At 41.7% G+C, this 23,497-nt stretch overlaps 1 protein-coding gene across 3 annotated transcripts in view; it reads right to left on the reverse strand.

Annotated features, from left to right (window-relative positions):
- ghrhrl (growth hormone releasing hormone receptor, like) overlaps positions 1-20,650 on the reverse strand; it is a 37,851-nt gene extending 17,201 nt beyond the window's left edge. For 2 of the 3 annotated variants that reach the window (XM_088349231.1, XM_088349229.1), the window contains exons 1-5: positions 20,554-20,650; positions 6,750-6,855; positions 4,347-4,454; positions 2,971-3,062; positions 1,396-1,499 (exon numbers count right to left, since the gene is read on the reverse strand). In XM_088349231.1, coding sequence (XP_088205357.1) covers positions 1,396-1,499; positions 2,971-3,062; positions 4,347-4,454; positions 6,750-6,855; positions 20,554-20,601 — 458 coding nt within the window. In that variant the 5' untranslated portion in view covers positions 20,602-20,650. The remainder of the gene's footprint in view (positions 1-1,395; positions 1,500-2,970; positions 3,063-4,346; positions 4,455-6,749; positions 6,856-20,553) is intronic. The other variant, XM_088349232.1, reaches the window with a different exon arrangement.
- Positions 20,651-23,497: the final 2,847 nt, after the last annotated feature.

Genomic DNA, 23,497 nt, shown 5'->3' on the forward strand with positions numbered 1-23,497 from the left:
GATAGATATAGATAGATATAGATAGATATAGATAGATAGATGTCTAGATAGATAGATAGACTGATTGATTGATGGAGAGATAGATAGATAGATAGATAGATGTGTTGAATTTGGGCTCATGGAAACACAGCTGTGTGTTTTTATCCCTTTCTATTATCTCTCGCTTCTTTTCAACGACCAGAAAAAGTCTCTTCCTCTGTTTTTTCCCCTTGTCCACTCTTCTGCATGTCTTTCGTGGGGTCTTTTTAAGTCTCTTTTACTCTTTCTCTCTCTTACTCCATTTTCTTACTCTGTCTCTGCCTCTCTTTCTGTGTCTATTTTTCTCTTTTTCGTTTTCTTTCTATGCTTTGTTGCTTTCTTTCTTCCTTTCTTTATCTGTTTTTCTTTCCTTTCTTCTTTCTTTCTCATTCTTTCTCTCTCTCTGACTCTCTTCTGCATGTCTTTGGTGAGGTCCGTTCTGTATGATAGCTCTTCGCAACAGTACCATACAGTAGAGAGTTTACAGAGCGGGTAGGGGACACGAAAAGCATGCTGGGATTCATGCATAAGCACCGGTTGCCGGGTAGTTTCGCGTACTGTACTGTATTTTGGACTTTGTATCCTAATATTTTCCCTTTCGAGTATTTTGCAACCTGAAACTTTGACGTGTAGAGACATTTGAGAGTAGAGGTACCACTGTCAATATCGATTTACTGTAAATTCCGGACTGTAGAGCGCACCTGATTATAAGCCGCACCCACCACGTTTTAAGAGGAAAACAGATTTTGTACTTACACAAGCCGCACCTGTATATAAGCCGCATGCGCCCACATTTAAACATGTAACACAAACACAAAATTAACCCAAACCCGACTTCAAGTCCCGCGATTGAAACTGAATGTCCTTCATCAAAGTACACAGTCCAAACGTCACAGCCGGCAAAATGAACGGAAAATGATACCGGTACTTAAGGTGTGATGCAGACCTGCAGAGTCCGGGTCCCGTTGAAAGTAATCCAAGGAAAAGAGTGTATATTTTCAAAGGTAAGGGTGGGAAAAATATATATCCACTATTGTCCGCCGCGTCCACAAACAGGTCTCATCTTTACTCCACTTCCCGTCAGCCCGCATTTGTTTCGCCCCTTCTTTTTGATTCGCCCGTGCAAAACATATCAGAACAAGGGTCTCAAATAAATACATGACAAAAATATACAGTTGCAAACACATATTATACATGGTTACACATATTTACAAAGAAAGACGGTACACCGAGAGAGTTTTCAAAGCTTTAATAATAATATTATAACTTTCATCCCAAAAAAAGTAGCGACTTATAGTCCGGAATTTACGGTAGATATTGAATATGATTTGGTTTCAAGTGGTCCTGAAGTGTGGTGTGTGTTGAGGAGTGTAGTACCTAAAAAATAGCAGGATGAGCACGGCCGCCACGAGGAGTACAAGAGAAAAGCTGTAGCCGACGGTGTAGATGACTTTCACGGTGGCAAAGTAAGTCTGTTCCGTCTGCACACAAAGGAAAGACAATCCATTTTCGGGTTCTTCGTCCCGGTGTTAATTCGTGCTAATGAGACTTTGTGATCCCTTGGGGTGGGAGTGTCAATCATGCGGCCGGCGGTACGGAACGGGCCCGCAAGACCGCACTGAGGAGAGAGAAAAACGAGCTGTGCTTTTGAATATGACCGGTTGATGTCGCCGAAGCCGGGCACCCTTTTATCTTTCTTGCTTCTCTACCTCTTTTCTCTCTCTCTCTCTCTCTCTTTCTGTCTCACTCTGCTATTTCTCTCTCATCTCTTTCTCTTTTATTCTTTCTTTTCCTTTCCTCTCTTTTCTCTTTCTGCCCTTTTTACTCTCTCTTTTGTCGTTCTCTATTTGTCTCCCTTTTTTCTCTCTTCTCTCTCTCTCTCTCTCTCTCTCTCTCTCCCTTTTTTATATTTCTCACTCTTTCCTTTTCTCTGTCTGTCTTTTTTCTATTTCTCACTCTTTTCTTAACTCTGTCTCTGTTTTATGTCTCTCTCTCCCTCTCTCTTTCATCGTCTCCCCTCTCTTTTCCTGTCTCTCTTTTAATTTTACCTGCTCATGTATCTCTCTCTCATTCATATGTTCTATGTCTCTCTCCCTTTCTCTCTTTCTTTTTTCATTCTCTCTCTCTCTCTCTCTCTCCTCTTTTTTTCTTCTCTCTTTTTTCCCTGCTCCTGTGTCTCTCTTTGACTTTATCTGTGTCTCTCTCTTTTTTTATATCTTTCTCTCTTTCTTTGCCTCTTTTCTTTATTTTTCTCTTTATCTCATTTTTATTCTCTTTAAACCTTTCTTTCTCCCTCTCTCCCTCCCCTCCTTTTTCCACTCTCTCTTTTTTTGCTCCCATGTCTCTCTTTGACTTTCTCTGTGTCACTCTCTTTTTCTCTTTTTTCTATCTTTCTCCCTTTCTTTGCCTCTTTTCTTTATTTCTCTCTTCATCTCTCATTTTTATTCTCTTTCAACTTTTCTCTTGCTCTTCCCATCCTGTCTTTGGTTCTCTTTCTCTCTCTCTCTCTCATTGTCTTAATGTGTCTTACCTTTATTTCCTATCTTTATCTCTTTTTTGTCCTCTTTTCTGCTTCTGTGTCTCTCTCGCTCTTTCATATTTTCTGTGTCTCTCTCCCTTTCTCCCTCTTTCTTTTTTCATTCTTTTTCTCCTCTTTCTTTCTCTCGTTCACTCTCTCCCTCCCTCTCTCTATCGCTCTCTCTCTCTCACTCTCATTCATTTCCATTTACTCTACTGCAGTGTTCCTCAAGTTGTGGGTCGGGACCCAAAAGTGGGCCGCGGAGCCGTTTTCAGTGTGTTTTTGAACATGGTTCTAGGCAGGTTTTTTTTTCTATGTTTTCTGAGGGTCTTTGTTGTTTTTTCTCCTTTTTTTATCGGGACAAACGGGAAAAACTATTAGGTTAAGTACGATACGGATAATGTTATCAAATCCCGAACTAAAAGAGTTCTTACCTCCGGTAGGTCATCATCCACGCTGCAGGCGATACGATAGGGCGGAAAAGGTGCGGACCAACCTCCGTCGGTGCAATTTCGGCTCACTTGTCCTTACGTGAAAAAAAAGGAGATTATAAAACGGGCCGGCACTCGGAGATTTGCGTAAGCCCACGAAAAGGAGAGAAAAACTTCTTCCCGGACGCTTTATTGTTTCTTATATCCTGAGCTGGACCGATACATTTCTCTTATAGTTAAGAAGTCTTTTAGATGAAATGCTGAAAACATTGAAAATTGAATCATTTGAGTGAAGGTTACTGTACTTTTATCTTGTAGGTCTATCACCTTACATCTCTGGATAAAATACACCAAAGATACGAGAGACATTTATATTGAGCTCATGAGGAGACCTAGTCAGTTCTAGGCCTGATTGTCATCCGAATACAACTTCAACAACCCCCTTTTTTATGACAGTTTAGTCACAGAATGGCTAGGAGGGAACAAAGGGACACTCCATTATATCCATATTATATATATATATATATATATATATATATATATATATATACTATTTTATATGCTGTTTTATTCCACTTATACTCAAAAATACTTCGACCTCAGACTTGAGTAGATTTCTTTAGAATGTGTCTTTGGTTTCTGTTTGTGTAGATAACAATGACTCATCACCTGGCCTGGGGGCAAGGGCGATGACCTATCACCCTTCTCTCCATGCTTCAAAGAACGATTGGGATAATTGCATCGACACGGAGCGGATCAATCAGCCAGAGGCTCGATCATGGGGCGTGTACAGTTCATCCCATGTGGCATAAAAGTGGACAACCCGGAAGACCCCGTCATGTCTCCTGCACACGATTGTAAAATTGGCACAGGCGGAGACCCGGTTTGTTCAACCCTTTGATTCGGCTCAATAAAGGAAAACACTACTCAACTATAGGGGTCTCTGTAATGCTTCAACATATGTTGTTAACGAGTTATAAATGAACAATAATCCTATCATTGTCCCTATTAATTACTCTTCTGTACGATGACACGAGATGGATTACTCAATTTTTGCAAAATTGGCCTAACGCATGTGTCATCCTCCATCTTTCTATGTTAATGACTGCTGCGGGTATTTTTGGATCCCAAAACTAATAAGCAAACGATATGCAAATGAGCGCAGGGGAAGATAATTAGCGTCGTTTCCGCTCGCTGATCGAGCGATACGAACTCTCCTTTCTTGGCTGGCCCAGGTGCCACTTTTGGACCACACTTGAAGTTGCTGACTTCCGAATAGAACGAATAGAAGAGAATTCGTAATGAGCTTACGGCGACGCGGAGAGCAGGAGTATTATCGAGGGGTCAAAAATTCACGTGAAAACAGCCCCAAAACGTACCTGTGTTGTTTGCGAAAAGGAAAAAGACATCAGGGCAAGCGCTGTGAACGGTTTCCCCGACGGAGGCGGGGGGCCAGCACACCACCGCGTCCCAGAATGCACCGCAACCTGACGCGTCGGGAAAACAGTAGGTCGGTATTTTCACATTTCTGGAGATTGATTGCAAACCATGGGATTTTAGCCATTGGCAAAGTTACACACCAAAGATACAAGAGACGTTAATATTTAGCTCATGAGGAGACCTAGTCAGTTCTAGGCCTGATTGTCATCCCAATACAACTTCAACAACCCCCTTTTTTATGACAGTTCAGTCATCGATGACGGGACGGACCAATCAGCCAGAAGCTCGATCGTGGGGCGTGTACAGTTCATCCCATGTTGCATAAAAGTGGACAACCGGGAAGACTTTTTGTCTACAGAAATTGAAGGCGCATTTTGACAGTGTGTATGATTTAGCGCCTCCTGTTGGTAGAACGATCTTCATTCGTTTAAAAAAAATAAATTGATTCGAATACTAACCAAAAATACACGAACTATCGTGTATTATTAGCAATAAATAGAAGTAAGATAAAAGTTGTGCTATTTTATTATTTTAGGGTTGGGCGCTCGCCCCAGACACTGGGAGGTTACAAGTTCGAGCCTGGGCCGAGTCAAGATTTCAAACATTTTTGGGTGAAATCGTTTTGTGAGATGGTTTAATTTTCCAACTCATACTCGGAAAATCCTGGTCTGCTTGAGACTCCAAGAGCCAAGAAGAAATCTGCAGGCTCAAGACTGTTCTCCATCCAGGACTTAAGACGCATTTCTATTCTATAGCGAATGATTGATGCCGACCTCATACTTTTCTTCTTTTGTCCTTTTCCAGCTGCCTGCTTAAAGGTGGAATGAAGGAGAAGGAACTATGAGTCAGAGGACCAGGACCTGGACCTGAAGCACTTTTTGGACATTTTTTCATATTACCTATGTTTTTTTGTTGATCTTGACTGTGTTTTGTGTATTGCAACCTGGTCCTCCTGGAAGGGTGATGGCCCCTTCTCAACGTTTCTTGTTTTCCTCATGTTGAGGTTTTTGAGGTTTTCCTTGCCCTCATGTAGGTTTCAGATCAGGGGATGGTGTCAAAATAGTCTGTGATTTGCAATAATCTGTGGTCTGTGCAGCCCTTTGAGACTCCTTGTGATTAGGGCGTCACAAATAAACATGACTTTACTTGACTCAAGGTTTTTGAGTTTTTCCTTGCCCTCATGTCGGTTTCAGGTCAGGGGGTGGTGTCATTGTGGCAGTCCTTTGAGAAATTTTATGATGAAGGGCGTAAGTAGGTAAGTAAAATTGGACTTGACCATCGGCTTGATGTGTGTCGCGAAGTGCTCACATTGAACGTCTTGGAACATTCTGCGGAAGCATTGAGATTACAAGCTTTCTGATTTTAACTGTTGCATTTTGATTTCCTTAATACTTTCTGAAGTTATATACTATTTCATACACTGTTTTATCTTATGTAATCTCAAATATACTTGTTCTAAAATCTGACTTCAGTGTTTGAGGGCAAACTCTGAGAGAAGGGTACCGTAAACCGCGTTTTGCGTTGGAATATGCCTTTGCTTCCATTCTGTGCAGATATCAATGACTTATCATGTCGCCTCCTCCCATTCTTCAAATCATGGTTGGGAAATTTGCATCAACAAGGGCGCCAACCAATCAGCAAAGGGCTTGGTCATGGGGCGTGAACATTTCATCAGCATGGGTTATAACATAGGACAATGCTGGAACCCCCTTGTCTTTCTCTGCACACGATTATAATTTTGGCACGGCAGAAAGTTCCGATTTGTTCAACTCTTTCATTGGGCTAAATAAATTGACACTCGTCGTTCGGCTAATTAAATTTCTACGGCTTCTGCGAATGCTCCAACTGTAAGGGTTTAGACGAGACACATGAAGTGTCTTCGGTGTCAGATTTCAGTTGAATAAATGTGAAAACCTGACAGGGGCAAGTACTTTTCCACAGAATTGAGATGACAAGCTTTCCGATTTGACCTGTGGTGTTTTGATTTCCTTAAGAGTTTCCAAGATATTCCATGATTTTTAAGTACTTTTAGATTGAAAAAAAATGGACGAGTCTCTCCCAGTGGGAGTTGGTTCAATTGTTGGCCACCTTGCTGCTACGGGGTACCCCCAAAACCTCAAAAATGCTGGGCCTAAATCAAGATAAGAATAGAATAGACCTTTATTGTCATTGTTACGAAATGGGTTGAACATATTGACAACGAAATTGGGTGTGGCACTCCAGTTTCACATTTAACAGTGAGGATAAAAGAAAACAAAGAAAGTAAATTAGTTTGTATCCGCCCTTGAGGCGAAATACTACACACTGTCCCTTTTTACCATTCTTCTGGAGAGATAACGCACCTTGCGCCGTGGAGTTCCCCTCCTGGGCGATGGAGCTCAGGCATCGGCGCTCGTCCTTCTCTAATTGGAAGATGAACTCGCATTCCGGGTGCAACATGGTCAGCGCCTGGAGGACCGAATCAATTCGTTCACAGCATTAAAAGAGGAAGCGGTTGGGGGAATGTTTCTGTTCTTTTTTCCCCGGTCGCCACTTATTCAGAAATGTCTCATTTCTCTTTCCTCCGCGGCCACCCTCCTAATGCATTCCCAGCGACTCGTCCCAGAGGAGAAAATCCATGATTGCTTCCGGCAAGTTTGCGCTCCATCAAAGAGACGGTGGCGCCGAATAAATAACTTCCGTGACTCCGAAAGAACGCCCCATACGAAGACGGACGAGTGACATGTAGATTTGCTGTCGGCGTTGCTATCCATTAGCCCAGGGGTGTCAAATTCGTTTTAGCCGGGGGCCACAAACGCTATAAAGAAATCTCACGGGGCCCGGACTAGTAAGTTTAAGAGAAAGAGAGAGGGAGAAAAAGAGAGAACAGGAGAACAAGGGAGATAGAGAATAGAGATATGAATGGAGAAGAAGGGGGAAATGAATAGAGAGAGAAAAAGAAAGTGAAAAAAGAGAAAGATAAAAAGAATAAGAGAAGTGAAACGACAGAAAGCAAGAGTCGGCAGGAGAAAAAGAGACGAAGTGAGGTGAGAGAGAGAGAAAGAAGTCGAAAAAGGGAACGAAAGTGAGAAAGAAAGAGAAAAATAAAAAGAAAGAGAATTAAAGTGTAAATTAGAGAGAGAAAATAGAGAGTAAGACAGAGAAAAAGAAAGAGTTAGAGAGTAAGAGAGAAATAGAGAAAAGAGAAAAAGAGAGAGAAAGAGAGAGTGAACAGGAGAAAGAAAAAGAGGGAGGAATAAAAAAAAAAAGGGGGTCAGAGAGAAATTGAGAAATACTACCACAATTGTTTTGCATGTGTTAACTGGCTTTGGTGCCATGCAGTGGAGATATATAAAACTACAGCTCATTTTCCTCTTGCGCTTCTCTCACTGTTGTCCTGTGGGCCGGATTTAAACCATCGGTGGGCCCCGGGATCCTTCCGGACCAGATCCGGCTGTTGTCGAAGAATCCTCGGGACTCAGAAAAGACGGATTGAAGGAGATTCCCAAAAATATTTTGCGTAATATCTCTATATATGTCATCGATATATTCCAATCATTTTACGAGATAATGCATTTCACAGGGAGTGCAGTTTGCTGTGTTTTACGGAAACCTGGCTAGCATCCGGGATGCTAACGCGGAGCTACCCGGCTTCAGCGCTGTTAGGACAGACAGACAAAAAAGCCTGCGGGAAGCGGAGAGGAGGCGGACTCGCTATCTAGGTGAAACCCGAGGTGGTGTCACCCTGGGCAAAAAGATTTCCATCTGCCGCAGGGACGTCCAACTTTTGGCCTAGCGTGTGACCTCATCCACTCCGCTGTTGCTAAACTACTAACACAGCACCCCGAGGCCATCCTGTTCATAAACAACACAAGGATACTGCTGGAAGTGTGAATTTCCCGACGGGGATGAATAAAGTATCCATCTATCTATCTATCTACATCACCAACATTTTGCATCCACTCCCACCTCCCAGTGCCACCTGCTGGTATGGGGTAAGGTTTGGTTTGGCTTTTGACATGTGACCGGGAAAGTGGGGGGTTTTGGCAGTCTACAACGCGCTGCCAACGGTAAGACACGATCCGCAAAAAGTGAATTTTAAACATTAAAACCACAGCTGACGAATCTCTCAACATGCACAGTAATGTGATTGATGTTGTCAAGCTGTTTGGATTGATTTTCGTTTTGTTTCTGTCGCCTTTTGTGTTAGTTTTGCCGGACGTTGCATGTTGTGCTAAAATGCTAATTCCCCTTATAGAGATCGAAGCCAGCAGAGTAGCTTACCACGTGTTGTGTTGTGACTCATTCATTTACAGGTAAATTGTACCCCTTTTTATACTTGTTATTGTTATTGTTTCTATTTTCTCATAACTATAAAAAGGATGATGTTGGTTAAAATTCAGACTAAAGAAAAATATGTTGAATTCATTGTACCGTATTTTCTGCACTATAAGGCGCACCTAAAAGTCTTCATTTTTTTCAAAAGCTGACCATGCGCCTTATAATACAGTGCACCTTATATATGGATCAATATGAAGTCGCAAAGTCTTGCAACTAACTTGCAGCCGCCGACTCGATTTTCCCCCGAAGGCAAAGTGATCCGCGGTGTATGCTGGGATTGATATACCGGCGTTTCATTTCCTAACCAATGTGTCAATCATCATTTGAATCAGTCACTATTGGCTAAAGTTATTCGGAGGTCAAGGGCAGGTTAGCGCCTTACATGGCTGCACAGATCACGGCCGCTATTGGGAAATGTGAAGCACAATGTAAAGCGCTTTGGGAAGTCATTGACTTGAAAAGCGCTATAGAAATGCACATCATTTCATTTTCATTTCATCATCCAGTCCAGCGTGAATGTGGATCTATGGTGGGACAGGTACAGCGCGGTGACACATAGATAGAAGTGAGAGTATTTTATCGAACCCGAGTCATTTGATGCTGTTGAACGCCATAGACGTCAAATACGTTATTGTATAGTGACTTGTTTACCTGACTGCCCATTTTGCACATCTGGTGAGCTGCTCCTCTTGCACTCTTTGCACTACTGTATAATACTGTACATAGCTATAATTATTTGGTATATTATTAGTACTTAGGCAGCACGGCGGCGCAGTGGTTAGCGGTTGTGCGGCACAGTTCATGTCATGGGAACCTGTCGTGGGTTCAAATCCAGCTCCAGACTTCCTGTGCGGAGTTTGTATGTTCTCCCCGTGTTTGCGTGGGTTTCCTCCGGGCACTCCGGTTTCCTCCCACGTTCCAAAAACATGCATTTCAGGTGAATTGGCCGGTCCAAATTGTCCCTAGCTGTGAATGAGCGAATGAGTTGTCTGTCCCTGTGTGCCCTGCGATTGGCTGACAACCAGTTCAGGGTGTCCCCTGCCCACTGCCCGGAGATGGCTGGGATGGGCTCCAGCCCCCCCGCGACCCTAATGAGGATAAGCGGTACGGCTGATGAGATGAGATGAGATTATTAGTACTTCACTACTCCAACTCAATACAACATTTTATGTATATCTGTACATTCAAGGAAACTGTACGGGTCAGATGTATCACATACACGTGTACAAGAATGACATTAAAGTAGATCTGAATCGGAATCGGATTTTGTTTCTGACTAAATCGACATTGAGCCGGATCGACTGGAGACGGTCTCTAACCGTATCGACTTGAAGGAATCTGTATTGAATCCGGATAGTTTTGGGAAGAATGAAATGGAGGGAATAGTATATTCTTTTGCAGGCAAAATGGAAACGTCGAAGTACTTCTGAGTATTTGTGTCACGAGGGCCCTTCAATGGAATCGTCAAGTATCTACTAATGACTTTTTTTGTACAAAATCCACGGATGCCAAATCTTAAGAGAATTTTTCCTTTTTTATTGCTTTTTGTCTCTCGAAAATCGGCGGACGTTGTCCTTTTACCCGATGTCAGACGAGATCGGCGCCTTCGAAATGGATGAAAGCTGTAGACAGAATTTCTTTAACGCCATGGTTTAGTGACTCCCCCTGGAATACTGTTTAAAAAAAAAAAAAATACACTTCGCTAGTGCTTCGGAAAAATAACCCAGATTGGGTCAATTTGTATGTACTGTATTTTTCGCACTATAAGGCGCACCGTGTTATAAGGCACACCTTCAATGAATGATATATTTCTAAACTTTTTCCATACATAAGGCGCACCCCATTATAAGGCGCTATAAGTGCATGCTGGTTTAAGATCAGGTCATTGTGCAATTTTGTAATTGTAATCCTGTGCAGTCCTTCGAGACATTTTTGTGATTAAGGGCGTCATAAATAAACGTGACATGACTTGGCTACAGTAGAAGATGTAGTTACGTTATGCAACCATTAGATGGTGCCGCGCTAAAGGGAATGGCAACAAAACAGTCAGATAGGTCAAACTTTATTAATAGATAACAAACAAGCTTTTCACAACTCCATTCACTCCCAAAATGAATAAACAGCCGTTTTAGTATTTTCACTGAGGTAAAGCATTTTCGTGACACATCTTTGAACAACAGCAAGGCATAACATTTTACTTTTCCTCCATTTAGTCAACACGCAAAAAAACGTCCGATACTGTTATGGTAAATGAAACGTTAGTGCAATCGCAATATAGTGACACTCGTAAAAACAATAACAAGTGCAAAAGAATAACAATAAAGCAATAACTTAATAACTGTAAAATGTAAAACGTAAACACACACCAAGTAGGACCACCTCTGAATTCTTTAATGTTAAATTCCCGTGCCAGCGCTGTTGCCTTCATTCGAATAGTTATTGTACTGACACTTCTATTTGCTGCTCTTTGTTCAACAACCCACTGTTTAAGTGTGTCCTCTAACTGTGGCCATCTCGCTTTTATAAACTTTGTTTAGTCTTCCTTACTTGGCCATCGATTCATTCATGTTGAACTCTCTCGCTGCTGCTCTATTCCCGTGTTCTACTGCGTGACCGATCGCCTTGAGTTTAAACTCTGCGTTGTAAGCGTGTCTCTCTGCGTTGTAAGCCATTTCAGGGTCTTTATACAAACGCACATAAAAGAGAATCGTTGTTTAATATTTCCCAGTATGTACAGCGCACTTCTGCTTCTACGCGAAAAATGGAGTCGGCGGCTGCCTCTCTTAGTTGCGAGACCTGGCAATTAAATATTGATCCATATATAAGGCGCACCGGATTATAAGGCGCATAGTCCGCTTTTTAAAAAAAAATCAGATTTTATGTGCGCCTTATAGTGCGGAAAATACAGTACATATCCGGGTTGACCCATTTTGTCAGGTTGATTGAGGTTCTATCCACTACTATTGGGGGGCTTTGCACAATCGCCACCAGTTTGGGAGTTTGAACACCCAAAATGCTGAATACTCGGGGGTTGTTCGAAGCAAACACAAAATTATTTTTCCTCTGAAGGATCCTAGAATGTCCTACACTGATAAAAAAAAAAATACGTTATTACTTTGAGTTCTTTAAGTTCTGATATGAATGACTAATCTCAAAATGCTGAATACTGGGGGTTGTTTCAAGCAAACACAAAAATCCTTTTTCTCTGAAGGATGCTAGAATTTCCTACACTGATAAAAAAAAAAAAAAACAACGTTATTACTTTGAGTTCTTTGAGTACTGATATGAATGGCTAATCTCAAAATGTTGAATACTGGGGCTTGTTTAAGGCAAACACAAAAACATTGTTTTTTTCTTTAAATAAAATGATCCCATTTTTCGGATGTTTAGGTTTTCACACACAACCTGCCGTTATGAGTTGAAGACAAAATAAGCTTGGGTTGGTTTTTTAGTTTGGATGGTTATGAAATAAAAATGAAATACTCTGAGTTTTTTTAACAGAAAAAACACAAAAAGAGTTTACCCTTAATAAATGTACCCTACTTTGGGGATTGCTTTATCGCTATTAAGGGGGCAATTTTTTCACATAAGGCCTTAATAAAAAGAATCAACATTTAAAAAATACAGTTTTGTTGATCCTCGTCAAAAGAAATAAAAATTTACGAATATTGGTGATGCGTCTTTCACACCGCTGCAAAGGATTTTTGGCCCATTCTTCTTTGCAAAAGTGTTTCAAAACTGCCATATTGGAGAATTTTCTTGTAAGAATTGCCTGTTTCAGGTCACACCACAGTATCTCAATTAATCAACTAAATTCATTCAATTAATGAATGACTCCACTGTATGGATCTTTCTAGCTTTAATTTTGAAAATCGTTAGGATTGAAAGAAATTATTCTTTACTGCAATCCGTAAACAAATGTGCCTCTAGGTGTTGCTTGTGCTCCACCATCAATCTTTTTTACTCTAAAGGATGTTAAAATGATAATAAAAAGTTTTTACTTTGAGTTCTTTGAGTTCTGATATGAATGACTAATCCCAAGAAAGTTGAATCAATGAACCAGGCCGTTTGAAACCGCAAACACAATTTAGCAACACAGAGAATCAATGATAGAAAAAAGAAGGGGGGTGGGGGGCAAAGATTATGCGAGTTTTCGCCCGCTAAAAGTTACTAGCACAAAAAGAAAGTTTCTGCTATAATACTAGCCGATTTGGGGAGATTCCCTTGTGCAGAAAAAAAAACGCTCATTCCCAAGAACCAGCCAACATGGAGTTAAACCTATAGCCCTCACCTAATTTGCGTTGCGGAGAGATTTGGTCCCATGTTGAACTCCAGGCCGCAGAGCAGGCTCACACGGCAGCTCGGCCTGGCCATCGTTCGAGACGAGCAAGGCAGTCAGACAGGCAGACAGGCCAAAGAAAAAGAAGACGGCTATCGCTCAGCCAATTCTTTTTATATGGACCAGTGACGCTCGACCAGATCGCGCCTCTATGGGCGTGGTCTAGATATCTGATACTCTCAGTATCAGGTGACGGTGTTTGAAATTGCTAAACTTGTTAGGAAGCCAAAGAAATGAGAATTTTGCATCATGTTCTGTCCTTGAGAACGTCCTTCCGATTGACATCATTGCAAACGGTGAGAACATTCATTTTAGAAGAAGGTGGAAGTCATTTTTGTGTGACTTTAAACGGGCAATTCATGCTCGAAAACCCTCCAAAATGGCAGATTTGAAAGAGGGGAAACAAAAATGTTCACATAGGGGCAAAAAGGCCTTGATTTGCATTTATTCCTTGGGTTGTCTCTGTGTATCCGTCAAATTGGTTTGTCGAGTGCTAAAAAGCAAAAAACCCCACATGAATCATGAAAGGGCAACTCCTTTTCCCCGGCACAGTATGCGGCCTCTTATTTTGCTCAAAATCACACAGTTACAAACGCCTCTTCTTCTATATTTGGGCAACCCGGACTGTAGGGTATATTCTTGGGCATGGTGGTACTCATTATCAGAACAAGAAGCAGAAACAAAAACAGAGAGAGAACCGCCTAAAGGTGGAACACGCACTTGTGCACCCCCCACTGGGCTCTTCCTACATATCCACCAGTGAGCTTTGATCGTCTTTTCACCGACAAAATCAAAGAGAACGAGTACTCGCCATCGTAAGCTCCTTTCCAAGATATCGAAACGAAATACGAGAATCCGTATAGCAGCGGTGGGCCGTCGGGGCTTCCGAGGCCTTCTCAGCAGACCTCAGGAATATCCGAGGTTCGTACACCATTTTTCCTCTACCTTCAAAGGAAAACTATCTATCACCGATTAATATACGTTTTTTTTAAAATTGTGGTTGATTCTATTGACTATAATAAAGTGGCTATCTTGCTGCTAGCACGTACTCTGTGCTATTTTAAGTAAGCTGCGGTCACTCATGGACAATTCATCACATCCACTACACAGCATCATCTCCAGACAGAAGAGCAGCTTCAGCGACAGACTGCTGTCACAGTCTTGTTCCACGGACGCACTGAGGAGATCATTTCTTCCTCATGCCATGAGGCTCTTTAACTCCACCCGGGGGAGTAAAAGCCCACATTAAAACCCCAAACCCACATTTACATATTACCCTATTTTTATGAAAGTGTGTATTTTCTGTAGTACTGTTTAAATAACATGTTATATTGGGTATTTTTGTATTCTACATCTTTTATCTTATTATTATTTCATTTTCAACACAATGATACTGCTGGTAGTGTGAATGGGCTGCTATAAACTGACATGAATTCTGCCGTTCTGCTTCAACAATGTGTGTCCAAGGCTCTAGAGCAGGGGTCGGGAACCTATGGCTCGCGAGCCATATATGGCTCTTTCTATGAGTATCTGTGGCTCAGAGACAAATTTGATTGCATGCAAAATTTCTCCATCTTGTTCAAAACTTGAGTTGTCTATCCTATTCAAGTACACGCAAAGCCAAATCAAAGCTAAATAACACTGTATTACTTCGCAGTATATATAGGGCACGTTTTTCACTACAATTTACAGTCAAGGTGTCACACAAAAAAAGGGGGAAAAAAAACTCGTGTTCGCTGTACAACGCTAAAGAATCCTTTATATAAAAGTTCACTATATAATCTGTGTTCAGTGTTCAGATACCTTATGATGAATCCACAGAACTGTAAATACGCCAAAACACCGGAAGAGAACTTAGTCATTTGATTGGGTGAGTGGGAGGGATGGGTGGAGCTATGCAAAAAGTGCAAGCACTCCCTCCCATCTCTCGCCCTACGCCGTCTGCGCCAAAAGTCAGCTCATCAGGCTCCCTATTTGCAGAATGTTGTGACGTTTTTACACAATAACTGCTTGCATCTGGTTTTGAAACCAATATGTGTGAAAAAAAGGGTCAAAAGGAGTTTAACCGATCTTGAGTAATTGCAAGAAAGAGACAAGTTTAAAGTGGGTTGTTGATTTTGGGACAGGGGCTCTGGCATTATTCTCTTTTCATCATTTTTATCAAATCATCAAAAATAAATGTGCTGAAGACTAAGCTTTTGTCTGGGGTGCGGGTTTAGCAATTTAGTAAATTTGTCTCATAATATATGGTGTGGCTCTTTCCCAAAATAAAATTAATATTTTTTGCTTTTATGGCTCTTTGAGTCCAAAAGGTTCCCGACCCCTGCTCTAGAGGTATTGGGTAATCATGGAGTTGAATAAGGAAGACCGAAACAAAGAAAGTAAGTCGTTTATGTATTTGAACTCATTATAATGATATGAATTGCTCTTGGTTGGTTTATCATTATTGGTTTTTATCATTTTTATCATCTAAATTGGTTAAAATACTATTTTAAATAGGTCTTTTTTTTGGACAAAAAGAGTTGGTTTTCTAAATAGAGCTGTCCCCTTGGGGGTGACGAGTAGGGGGCGGTGACGCTTCTTTCTCTCTCTCTTTTTCAATTTCTCTTTTTGCCTATTTCTTATTTACTCTTTCACTCTTTCTTTTTCTTTCCTGCTCTCAGTTTCACTTTCTGTCTCCTTTGCTCTCTCAATCTCTGTCCCTCATTCCCTCTTTTGCCTTCATCCTCCTTTTCCTTCTTAATCTCCCTTTTTTTCTATTCCCAATAATTATGCTAATAACATAGTAAGTAGTACAAAATGAGTTAGTATATTGGAAATGTATATCAAAGTGGGTGCCTTTTGCGCTAATAAGTGGCAAAACCTAGCTCACAGTGTGAAATAGGTTGGAGAGCCCCGTTGTAAAACATGAATTTACAATCACTAGGTGTTTTTTTTCTGCAATCCCGGCACCCGTACACACAACACGACGATAACCGGCAGCTAAGACCACAGTCTTTTCCTCTGTCTTCTAACCAGCGCAAGTACCGTATTTTCCGCACTATAGGGCGCACCGGGTTATAGGGCGCACCCCAAAAAAATAGTTTTTGGTCCTATATCTTCCATAGATAAGGCGCACCGGATTATAAGGCGCTACAATGGGAACGTGGACAAAACAGTCAGATGGTTCAGTCCAACTTCTTACCCCCTTAACATTCCCAAAGCTTGCAAAGAAGCAAATACGTGTCGAGAACACATGCGGATGCGGCGTCTGTACGATGTCACTTAAATGCATCCTTCCAAATATCGTTCGGAAGGTTAAAGTCTTGGGATTCAAGAAATGCCAACCATTCCTTAGTTTCTATTTTCTTTTTCGCTCGCAACTTTACTGTGCATATGACACTAAACACTTGGAATTGAGTTGAATTTAAAAAAAGACCCACCACAGAAACATCGAGATCACTCTGAAACAAGATACTGGGAAAATATATAGCCGGAGTAGCTCACTGAAGTCGTTGTGTTCAATAATAATGTGCAACCATGGTCCTCTTATATCCGTGAGTGTAGTAAATCCAGGAGAGTCAAATATTTACAAATACAGACTAATGAAACATGTTATTCAGTCATCTTTTTCGGCCAATTGCAGGGTTTGTTTTGGCCCTCTAGCCTATCCGAGGCTCCGAATAACTTCAGCCAATAGCGATCGATTTAACGGATGATTGACACATCTTTTTCGGCCAATTTCAGGTTTGTTTGTTTTTTGGCGCTCTAGCCAATCCGAGGCTCCGAATAACTTTAGCCAATAGCGATCGATTCAAATGATGATTGACACATCAGTTAGCCAATGAAACGCCGGTATATAAATCCCAGCATACACCGCAGACTACTCCACGTTCGGGGGAAAATCGAGTCGGCGGCTGTTGCGTAAGTTGCGAGACCTTGCGATTTAATATTGATCCATAAATAAGGCGCACTGTATTATAAGGCGCATGGTCAGCTTTTGAAAAAAATGAAGACTTTTAGGTGCGCCTTATAGTGCGGAAAATACGGTAAAGTGAAAGTGTCTGTGTTTCGGAAAACACGGTACTCGCAAAGGAGAGTTCTCAAAACGACTGGTCATTTTTCACAGGGGCTGTTTGTTATGACGGGAGCGTGCCTTTTTCTCCGGATAGCTCTTCAACGTTCCGAGTAGCGAGCGGGAAAAATTCAAGCGGAGCGTTATTCACCTCGGCGACGTAGCAAATGTAGCGGATGGCGATACGAACAGCACGCGCGCATGCGAACGTCCGTTTCTGGGTAAATCCGTCTCGCGTACTCGAGTCGTGCCGAGCAAATCGAGCGTACTAGAAACTGTGATTGCGGACGCAATGAAATGTGTCATGGTTTGGGGCGCTCGTTTGCATTCTCCAGTTTGTGTTAACATCCGTTTTTCATCTTACAATTACTCTATCGTAACGCGCCCCGTGGCCAAAACACCGAGGGGGAAACGTAAGATAGAAGGAGATGGGCGAAATAGAAAAAATATATAAAAGCTCTTTGAACTCAGTTGGGCATTGCAAACACATACTTAATAGAGACAAAAGTGAATTTAAAACCAAGCACTACACCTTAGTTTCATGGTTGCCGTGGCGCCCAATTGGCCGTGCCCGTGTGTGTCACAGTTGCCATGGTGCCCAATTGGCCCAGCCTGTGGGGCGCCAGCTGCTGCTTGTTGAGAGATTGGATTTCTGTCTATATAAAGCACAGCGCTCTCTTGCTTTGGTTGTCAGCCCGTCAAACATACTTCTGCCCCACAAGACGTGGGTTCTGATCAAAAAACGGATCGAAAATTGGGGCTGGAGAGCAGACGTGGTCGGTATAAAAAACGGATCGTAATTCGAGACGGGAAAGCGGACGTGGTCGAAGCGGGACACAAACAGAACCAAAAAACGGGACAGGCGTGAGTCAGGGTCGAAAAAAGGCTTGCCTTGAAAAACAGAGGTTCACAGACGGACTGACAAAAGGGGATTGACAGGACAGGGTCAACAAGCTGTAGCCGGCACCACTGACTGTTTCCTGTTGGTGATCCCTGTTTGGTATTGTTCCCATTTATTTTTGTCCTGTTTCATATCGGTTTCCAGTTTTGTTCCAGTCTATTTTTGTCCCGTTTATTATTTTCTCCAGTTTTTGTTCCCCTCTAGTTTCTCCTGTTAATTATCAATATCCTAATTTGTTAGCTATCCTGTCTGTCCTGTCCTGTCCGGCATCGACCCCATCTGTCCGATATCAACTCTTGCAATCGGAATCGAACTTGTCGGTCTCTGGTTTCCTGTCTTTCCACGCCAGACCGGCTTCCTAACGTGCATGACTCCCCATTTGCCGTAAAATAAAAGGCTCGTGTGAGAACGTGACGCGATTGGGTCCTGTTTCTGTTCTGGTTCCGACACTTAAAGCCTATCCTTTCCTTTATTGAGGAAAAGAGAGTTTTAAAAATCCTACAAAGAAATATTTTGGATTGTATGAGATCACGATTTGCTTTGAAAATATTTTGGCAGCTTCAAAACAGACTCAACTGTAAAATGTGAAACATTTGAAAAGTCTGAACCTGACAGGTTGTATCACTGTGGCATTATACTTGACTTGAGTGATTTCGTTCACACTGGAAGTCTTTTAAGTCCGCTGTTCTTAAACCTACACTGACACGACCCAACCTTGATGCAGAAAGATTATGTAATTATAGACCTGTGTCAAAGCTACCGTTTCTTTCTAAAGTACTTGAAAAAGTAGTGGCACAGCAGCTGAATGATTTCATATCCCAGAACAATCTTTTTGAATCCATGCCATCGGGATTCTGGGCTAACCACTCTACTGAGACGGCCCTGATTAAGGTAACCAATCATCTTCTACTGGCTTTAGACTCCGGCGCTTTATCACTCTTGCTGCTGCCTTTGACACGGTGGACCATAATATCTTACTAGAACGGTTGGAAAAATGGATTGGTCTCTCAGGAACCGTCCTCTTACCTCTCAGATAGGAGGCACAGTGTTAAATAGGGCAAAATGACATCTGATCCCTTTAGTGTTACCTGTGGTGTTCCGCAGGGTTCAGTTCTTGGCCCCCTTCTTTTCAGCATTGACATGCTTCCATTAGATTGGATCTGCAACCTCAGTGGAAATGTTTAAATCTAGGCTTAAGACACACTTCTACTCTATAGCATATGAATAACCTATATTTTATGTTGATAGTATGTGTATTATTTGCCCTCATGTTGGTTTTAGATCAGGGGATGGTGTTATAATAGTCTGTGGTTCGCAATAATCTGTGGTCTGTTCAGCCCTTTGAGACTCTGTGATTAAGGGCCGAACAAATAAACAGGACTTGACTTGCGGTTTTTGAGTTTGTCCTTGCCCTCATGTCGGTTTTAGATCAGGGGATGGTGTCATAATAGTCTGCACAGCCCTTTGAGACTCTTTGTAATTAAGGGCGTCACAAATAAACATAACTTGACTTGACATGTTGAGGTTTTTGAGTTTTTCCTTGCCCTCATGTCGGTTTTAGATCAGGTGATGGTGTCATAATAGTCTGTAGTTTGCATTAATCCGTGATCTGTGCAGCCCTTTGAGACACTTTGTGATTAAGGGCCAAACAAGTAAACTTAACTTGAGGTTTTTGAGATTTCCCTTGCCCTCATGCAGGTTTTAGATGAGGGAATGGTGTCATAATAATCTGCAGTTTGCAATAATCTGTGGTCTGTGCAGCCCTTTGAGATTCTTTGTGATTAAGGGCGTCCCAAATAAACTTGACTCGACATGTTTTTGAGTTTTTCCTTGCCCTCATGTAGGTTTTAGATCAGGGGATTGTGTCATAATAGTCTGTGGTTTGCAATAATCCACGATCTGTGCAGCTCTTTAAGACTCTTTGTGATTAAAGGCCAAGCAAATAAACATGACTTGACTTTTTTACTTGAAATTGATGATTTCAGAACCTGTGTATTGTGGCTTGTCGAAGATTGAACAGTCTCTCTAAAATCCACATGCAAAAACTAAAACCACATCTTTTTTTTGGGATGGTATAAGATTACGTTTCGTTGGCAACATGATTTCGACAGTTTCGAAATCGACTCGAAAGAGTAGAAACGGCCGTCGCGCCACGGTCTATGATAAAAATAAAAGCATGTCGAAAACCGAAAGAGTGCGCGTGTCTCCTGAAGAGATTTTTGGATCGGAAGACTAAAGGGAATAAAATGGATGTTTTTCTTTCCACTCCCTCATCAATCATCCAAAAGCCATATCCTCCTTGAAACCAATTGAACTGAACCATGAGAAACCCGGCACTGCAGGAATGACCTATCCTTCCATCCTTTTCATTTAATATTTATGAATATATATTCCAATACTTGATGTCATTTAACTCACTGTTAGAGTGAGCCTTGTCAGAGGAAGCTTATCTCTTAAAAGAATTATCGTCAAAAAGAAGTAGAAATCCACAATTTTCAACAACAAAAAAAGCATGATGTAGACGATACTCACAACAGGAACGAAGCATAAAGTTAAGAAAGTCCCCCTGGAGCTCTTCATGTTTCTGGAATCAGATCAGAGTTGCAGAGACCCCTTCTCTCTACCCAGGTTTATATAGGAGCTCCATCTGTCAGACTGACAGAAATGGTCCCTTTGCACTTCCTGAGAGGTTTCACAATAAAAGCATGAATGGGCAATCAAGAAATGAACATCTGAAAGAAAATCAAAAAGGTCTGCTTACCTATCTTTTCATTTTGGAGAATTGCAAAATCAAGAGTTGTTATCATGGCCAAATTCTTTCAATTTCTCCAGTACCGTTAAAAGAAGAAATCCGGTACAGATCGTGTATTTTGCCCATCCGTGTATTTTGCCAATCTGCAATTGACGTATGACATACGATTTTGAAATCTTAATCGCAAAAATATTCGTTTTAAAAACAAATCCCTCTCCACGTATGGAGCTGGGTCAAAAACATGTGTCGCTTACATTTTCAGTTGCAGGAAGTTCTTTCATTTACAATTACCGCTGGGAAACTTGATTTTCTATGGGCCATAATAATAATAATAATAATAATAATTTCCTTGTATTGTCATTCTGTGTAACAATGTACACAGAACGAAATGTCGATTGCACCTGACCCGTTGTAGCGAGCCGATGCAGCCGCAGCCAACAGAGGGCGCCGCCGACCACTTTTTAAGTCTTAGGAATGACTCGGCCGGGGCGCGAACCACCGACCTCCCAGTCTCAAAGCGGGCGCCTTACCATCTAGGCTACTGAGCTGGTATAAATGTCCTTAAGGAACCCTGAATGAAAGAATGAATGAAAACTTTATTCGAACATTAAAATAAAAACAGAACAAAAAAAATACCTCAACAACAAAATAATGTGACATATGTTCGAAAAGTGGTAGTAAGCAGATGCTTATATTCCCTACCCCTTCATCTCATCTCATTAGCCGTACTGCTTATCCTCATTAGGGTCGCGGGGGGGCTGGAGCCCATTCCAGCCATCTCCAGCCAGTGGGCAGGGACAGACAACTCATTCGCTCATTCACAGCTAGGGACAATTTGGACCGGCCAATTCACCTGAAATGCATGTTTTTGGAACGTGGGAGGAAACTGGAGTGCCCGGAGGAAACCCACGCAAGCACGGGGAGAACATACAAACTCCGCACAGGAAGTCTGGAGCTGGATTTGAACCCACGACAGGTTCCCATGACATGAACTGTGCCGCAAAAGCGCTAACCACTGCGCCGCCGTGCTGCCCTACAACTTCATCTTCCCTATTAAATACACTAATGATATAACAATAGAAATAATATTAATAACAGTTATGATATAAGAATAGATACTTTATTCATCCCCGTAGGGAAATTCACACTTCCAGCAGTCGACCCCGTTGTTTATTAACAGATGAACATGAAGCCCTAGGGGTGCTTGTAGCTGAGTGGATGACGTCACGCCAGTCCAAAAGTTCGACATCCCTGCGGCAGATGGAAATCTTTTCTTTGTGTCCAGGGATACACCACCTCGTGTTAGCGAGTCCGCCTCCTCTCCGATTCCCGCAGGCTTTCGTGTCTCTGTATAGCGGCGCTGAAGCCGGATAGCTCTGGGTGGCTACACGTTAGCGTCCGGGGTGCTAAACGTGAGCCACGTTTCCGCAAAGCACAGCAACTGCGCTCCCTGTGCGCTTCCATGTTTTCCACCAGCACTTGTTGGTCTTATTTGGTAGTGAGTTCACATTTACCATGATTATAGCAGTTGTGAAGTGAAAAACTTGACTAAATCATCTAGTTTTAATCATTTAGACTGCAGGAATAAAATATGAGCATGATCCCGATATCCTACCCTGTGTATGGTTCTAATTGCACGTTTTTGGAGGATAAAAAGGGGCTGGAGTCAACTTTTGTCATGATTGCTCCAGACTTCTGCCCAATATGTTAAGTATAGCAGATATAGAGAACAATATAATAAATACAATGCGTTATAGTTTAAAAGGAATTTGGCTTTATTCATTATTGAAATGCTTTTAGATACTTTAGTTTGTATGTTAGACTATTCACAATGTCACAAAAATCGTCCATGCCACATATCATTGGAAAGTGCAAACTCAAGTTTTCAAAATATACTGATCACAGAAACATCCCCATCACTCAAAAACAAAGTCCCCAAAAACTATAAAGCTGGTATAACTCACCGAAAACGTGCCGTAGTATTCCACTCATGAAACAATTTTTCATAAACTTGGAGGCGTCCAACAGTGTAAAATACTGACTCCAAAACACACTATAATGTGCACAGATTTAAAAAGAAAATACGCCTAAAAGCATTCCTGCCACAATTGACGATCCTTGGTGCGATCCATCCGTTTTGCCCCATAATTCTCTTTTAAAAGTAAAACAAACTTGAGAGATGGATTCCAATACGGCCGTCAGCCTCTTACCTTTTGATCGACGCCACTCTCGACGAATTGCAAGCTTTTTTTCACGGTCCTTAGCTTGACAATGCCTAGGAGGACCTGTATCGAAAAACAGGTATGACCCTCTTTGGCTTCAAACATCTTAAGCCGGGAGTGACCGGTTCAAATTTGGATTGACACATAGGTGAGCCAATGAAATTCCCAACATAAATGTTTGCATATGTATACAATGTGTATTTCGATCAGAGTCGAAAAGAAACGGGCGTAATGCAACTCGGGATCCATTTTTATGCATGAAGGTCATGCAAAGTGCACACAATCAGTGATTGACTTCTGAAACGAGAAGTCAAACATTTTTAACTCTATCACAATGTCTAAAAATTGTCCAAGGTAAAATACACGGTTGCAGAGGTTTTAGAGCTGTAAACTGGTCGTCTCCAAATAGCCACTGTTGACATACCTTGAGAAAAATGCATAAACTACAATGTTTAGTTTTTCAGATTGTGATCCAATTTGACATGAGACCAGGTAAGGCTTC

The sequence above is a fragment of the Urocampus carinirostris genome, chromosome 12 (genome assembly GCF_059441175.1).
Source record: "Urocampus carinirostris isolate Australia breed hairy pipefish chromosome 12, RoL_Ucar_1.0, whole genome shotgun sequence".
NCBI lineage: Eukaryota > Metazoa > Chordata > Actinopteri > Syngnathiformes > Syngnathidae > Urocampus > Urocampus carinirostris.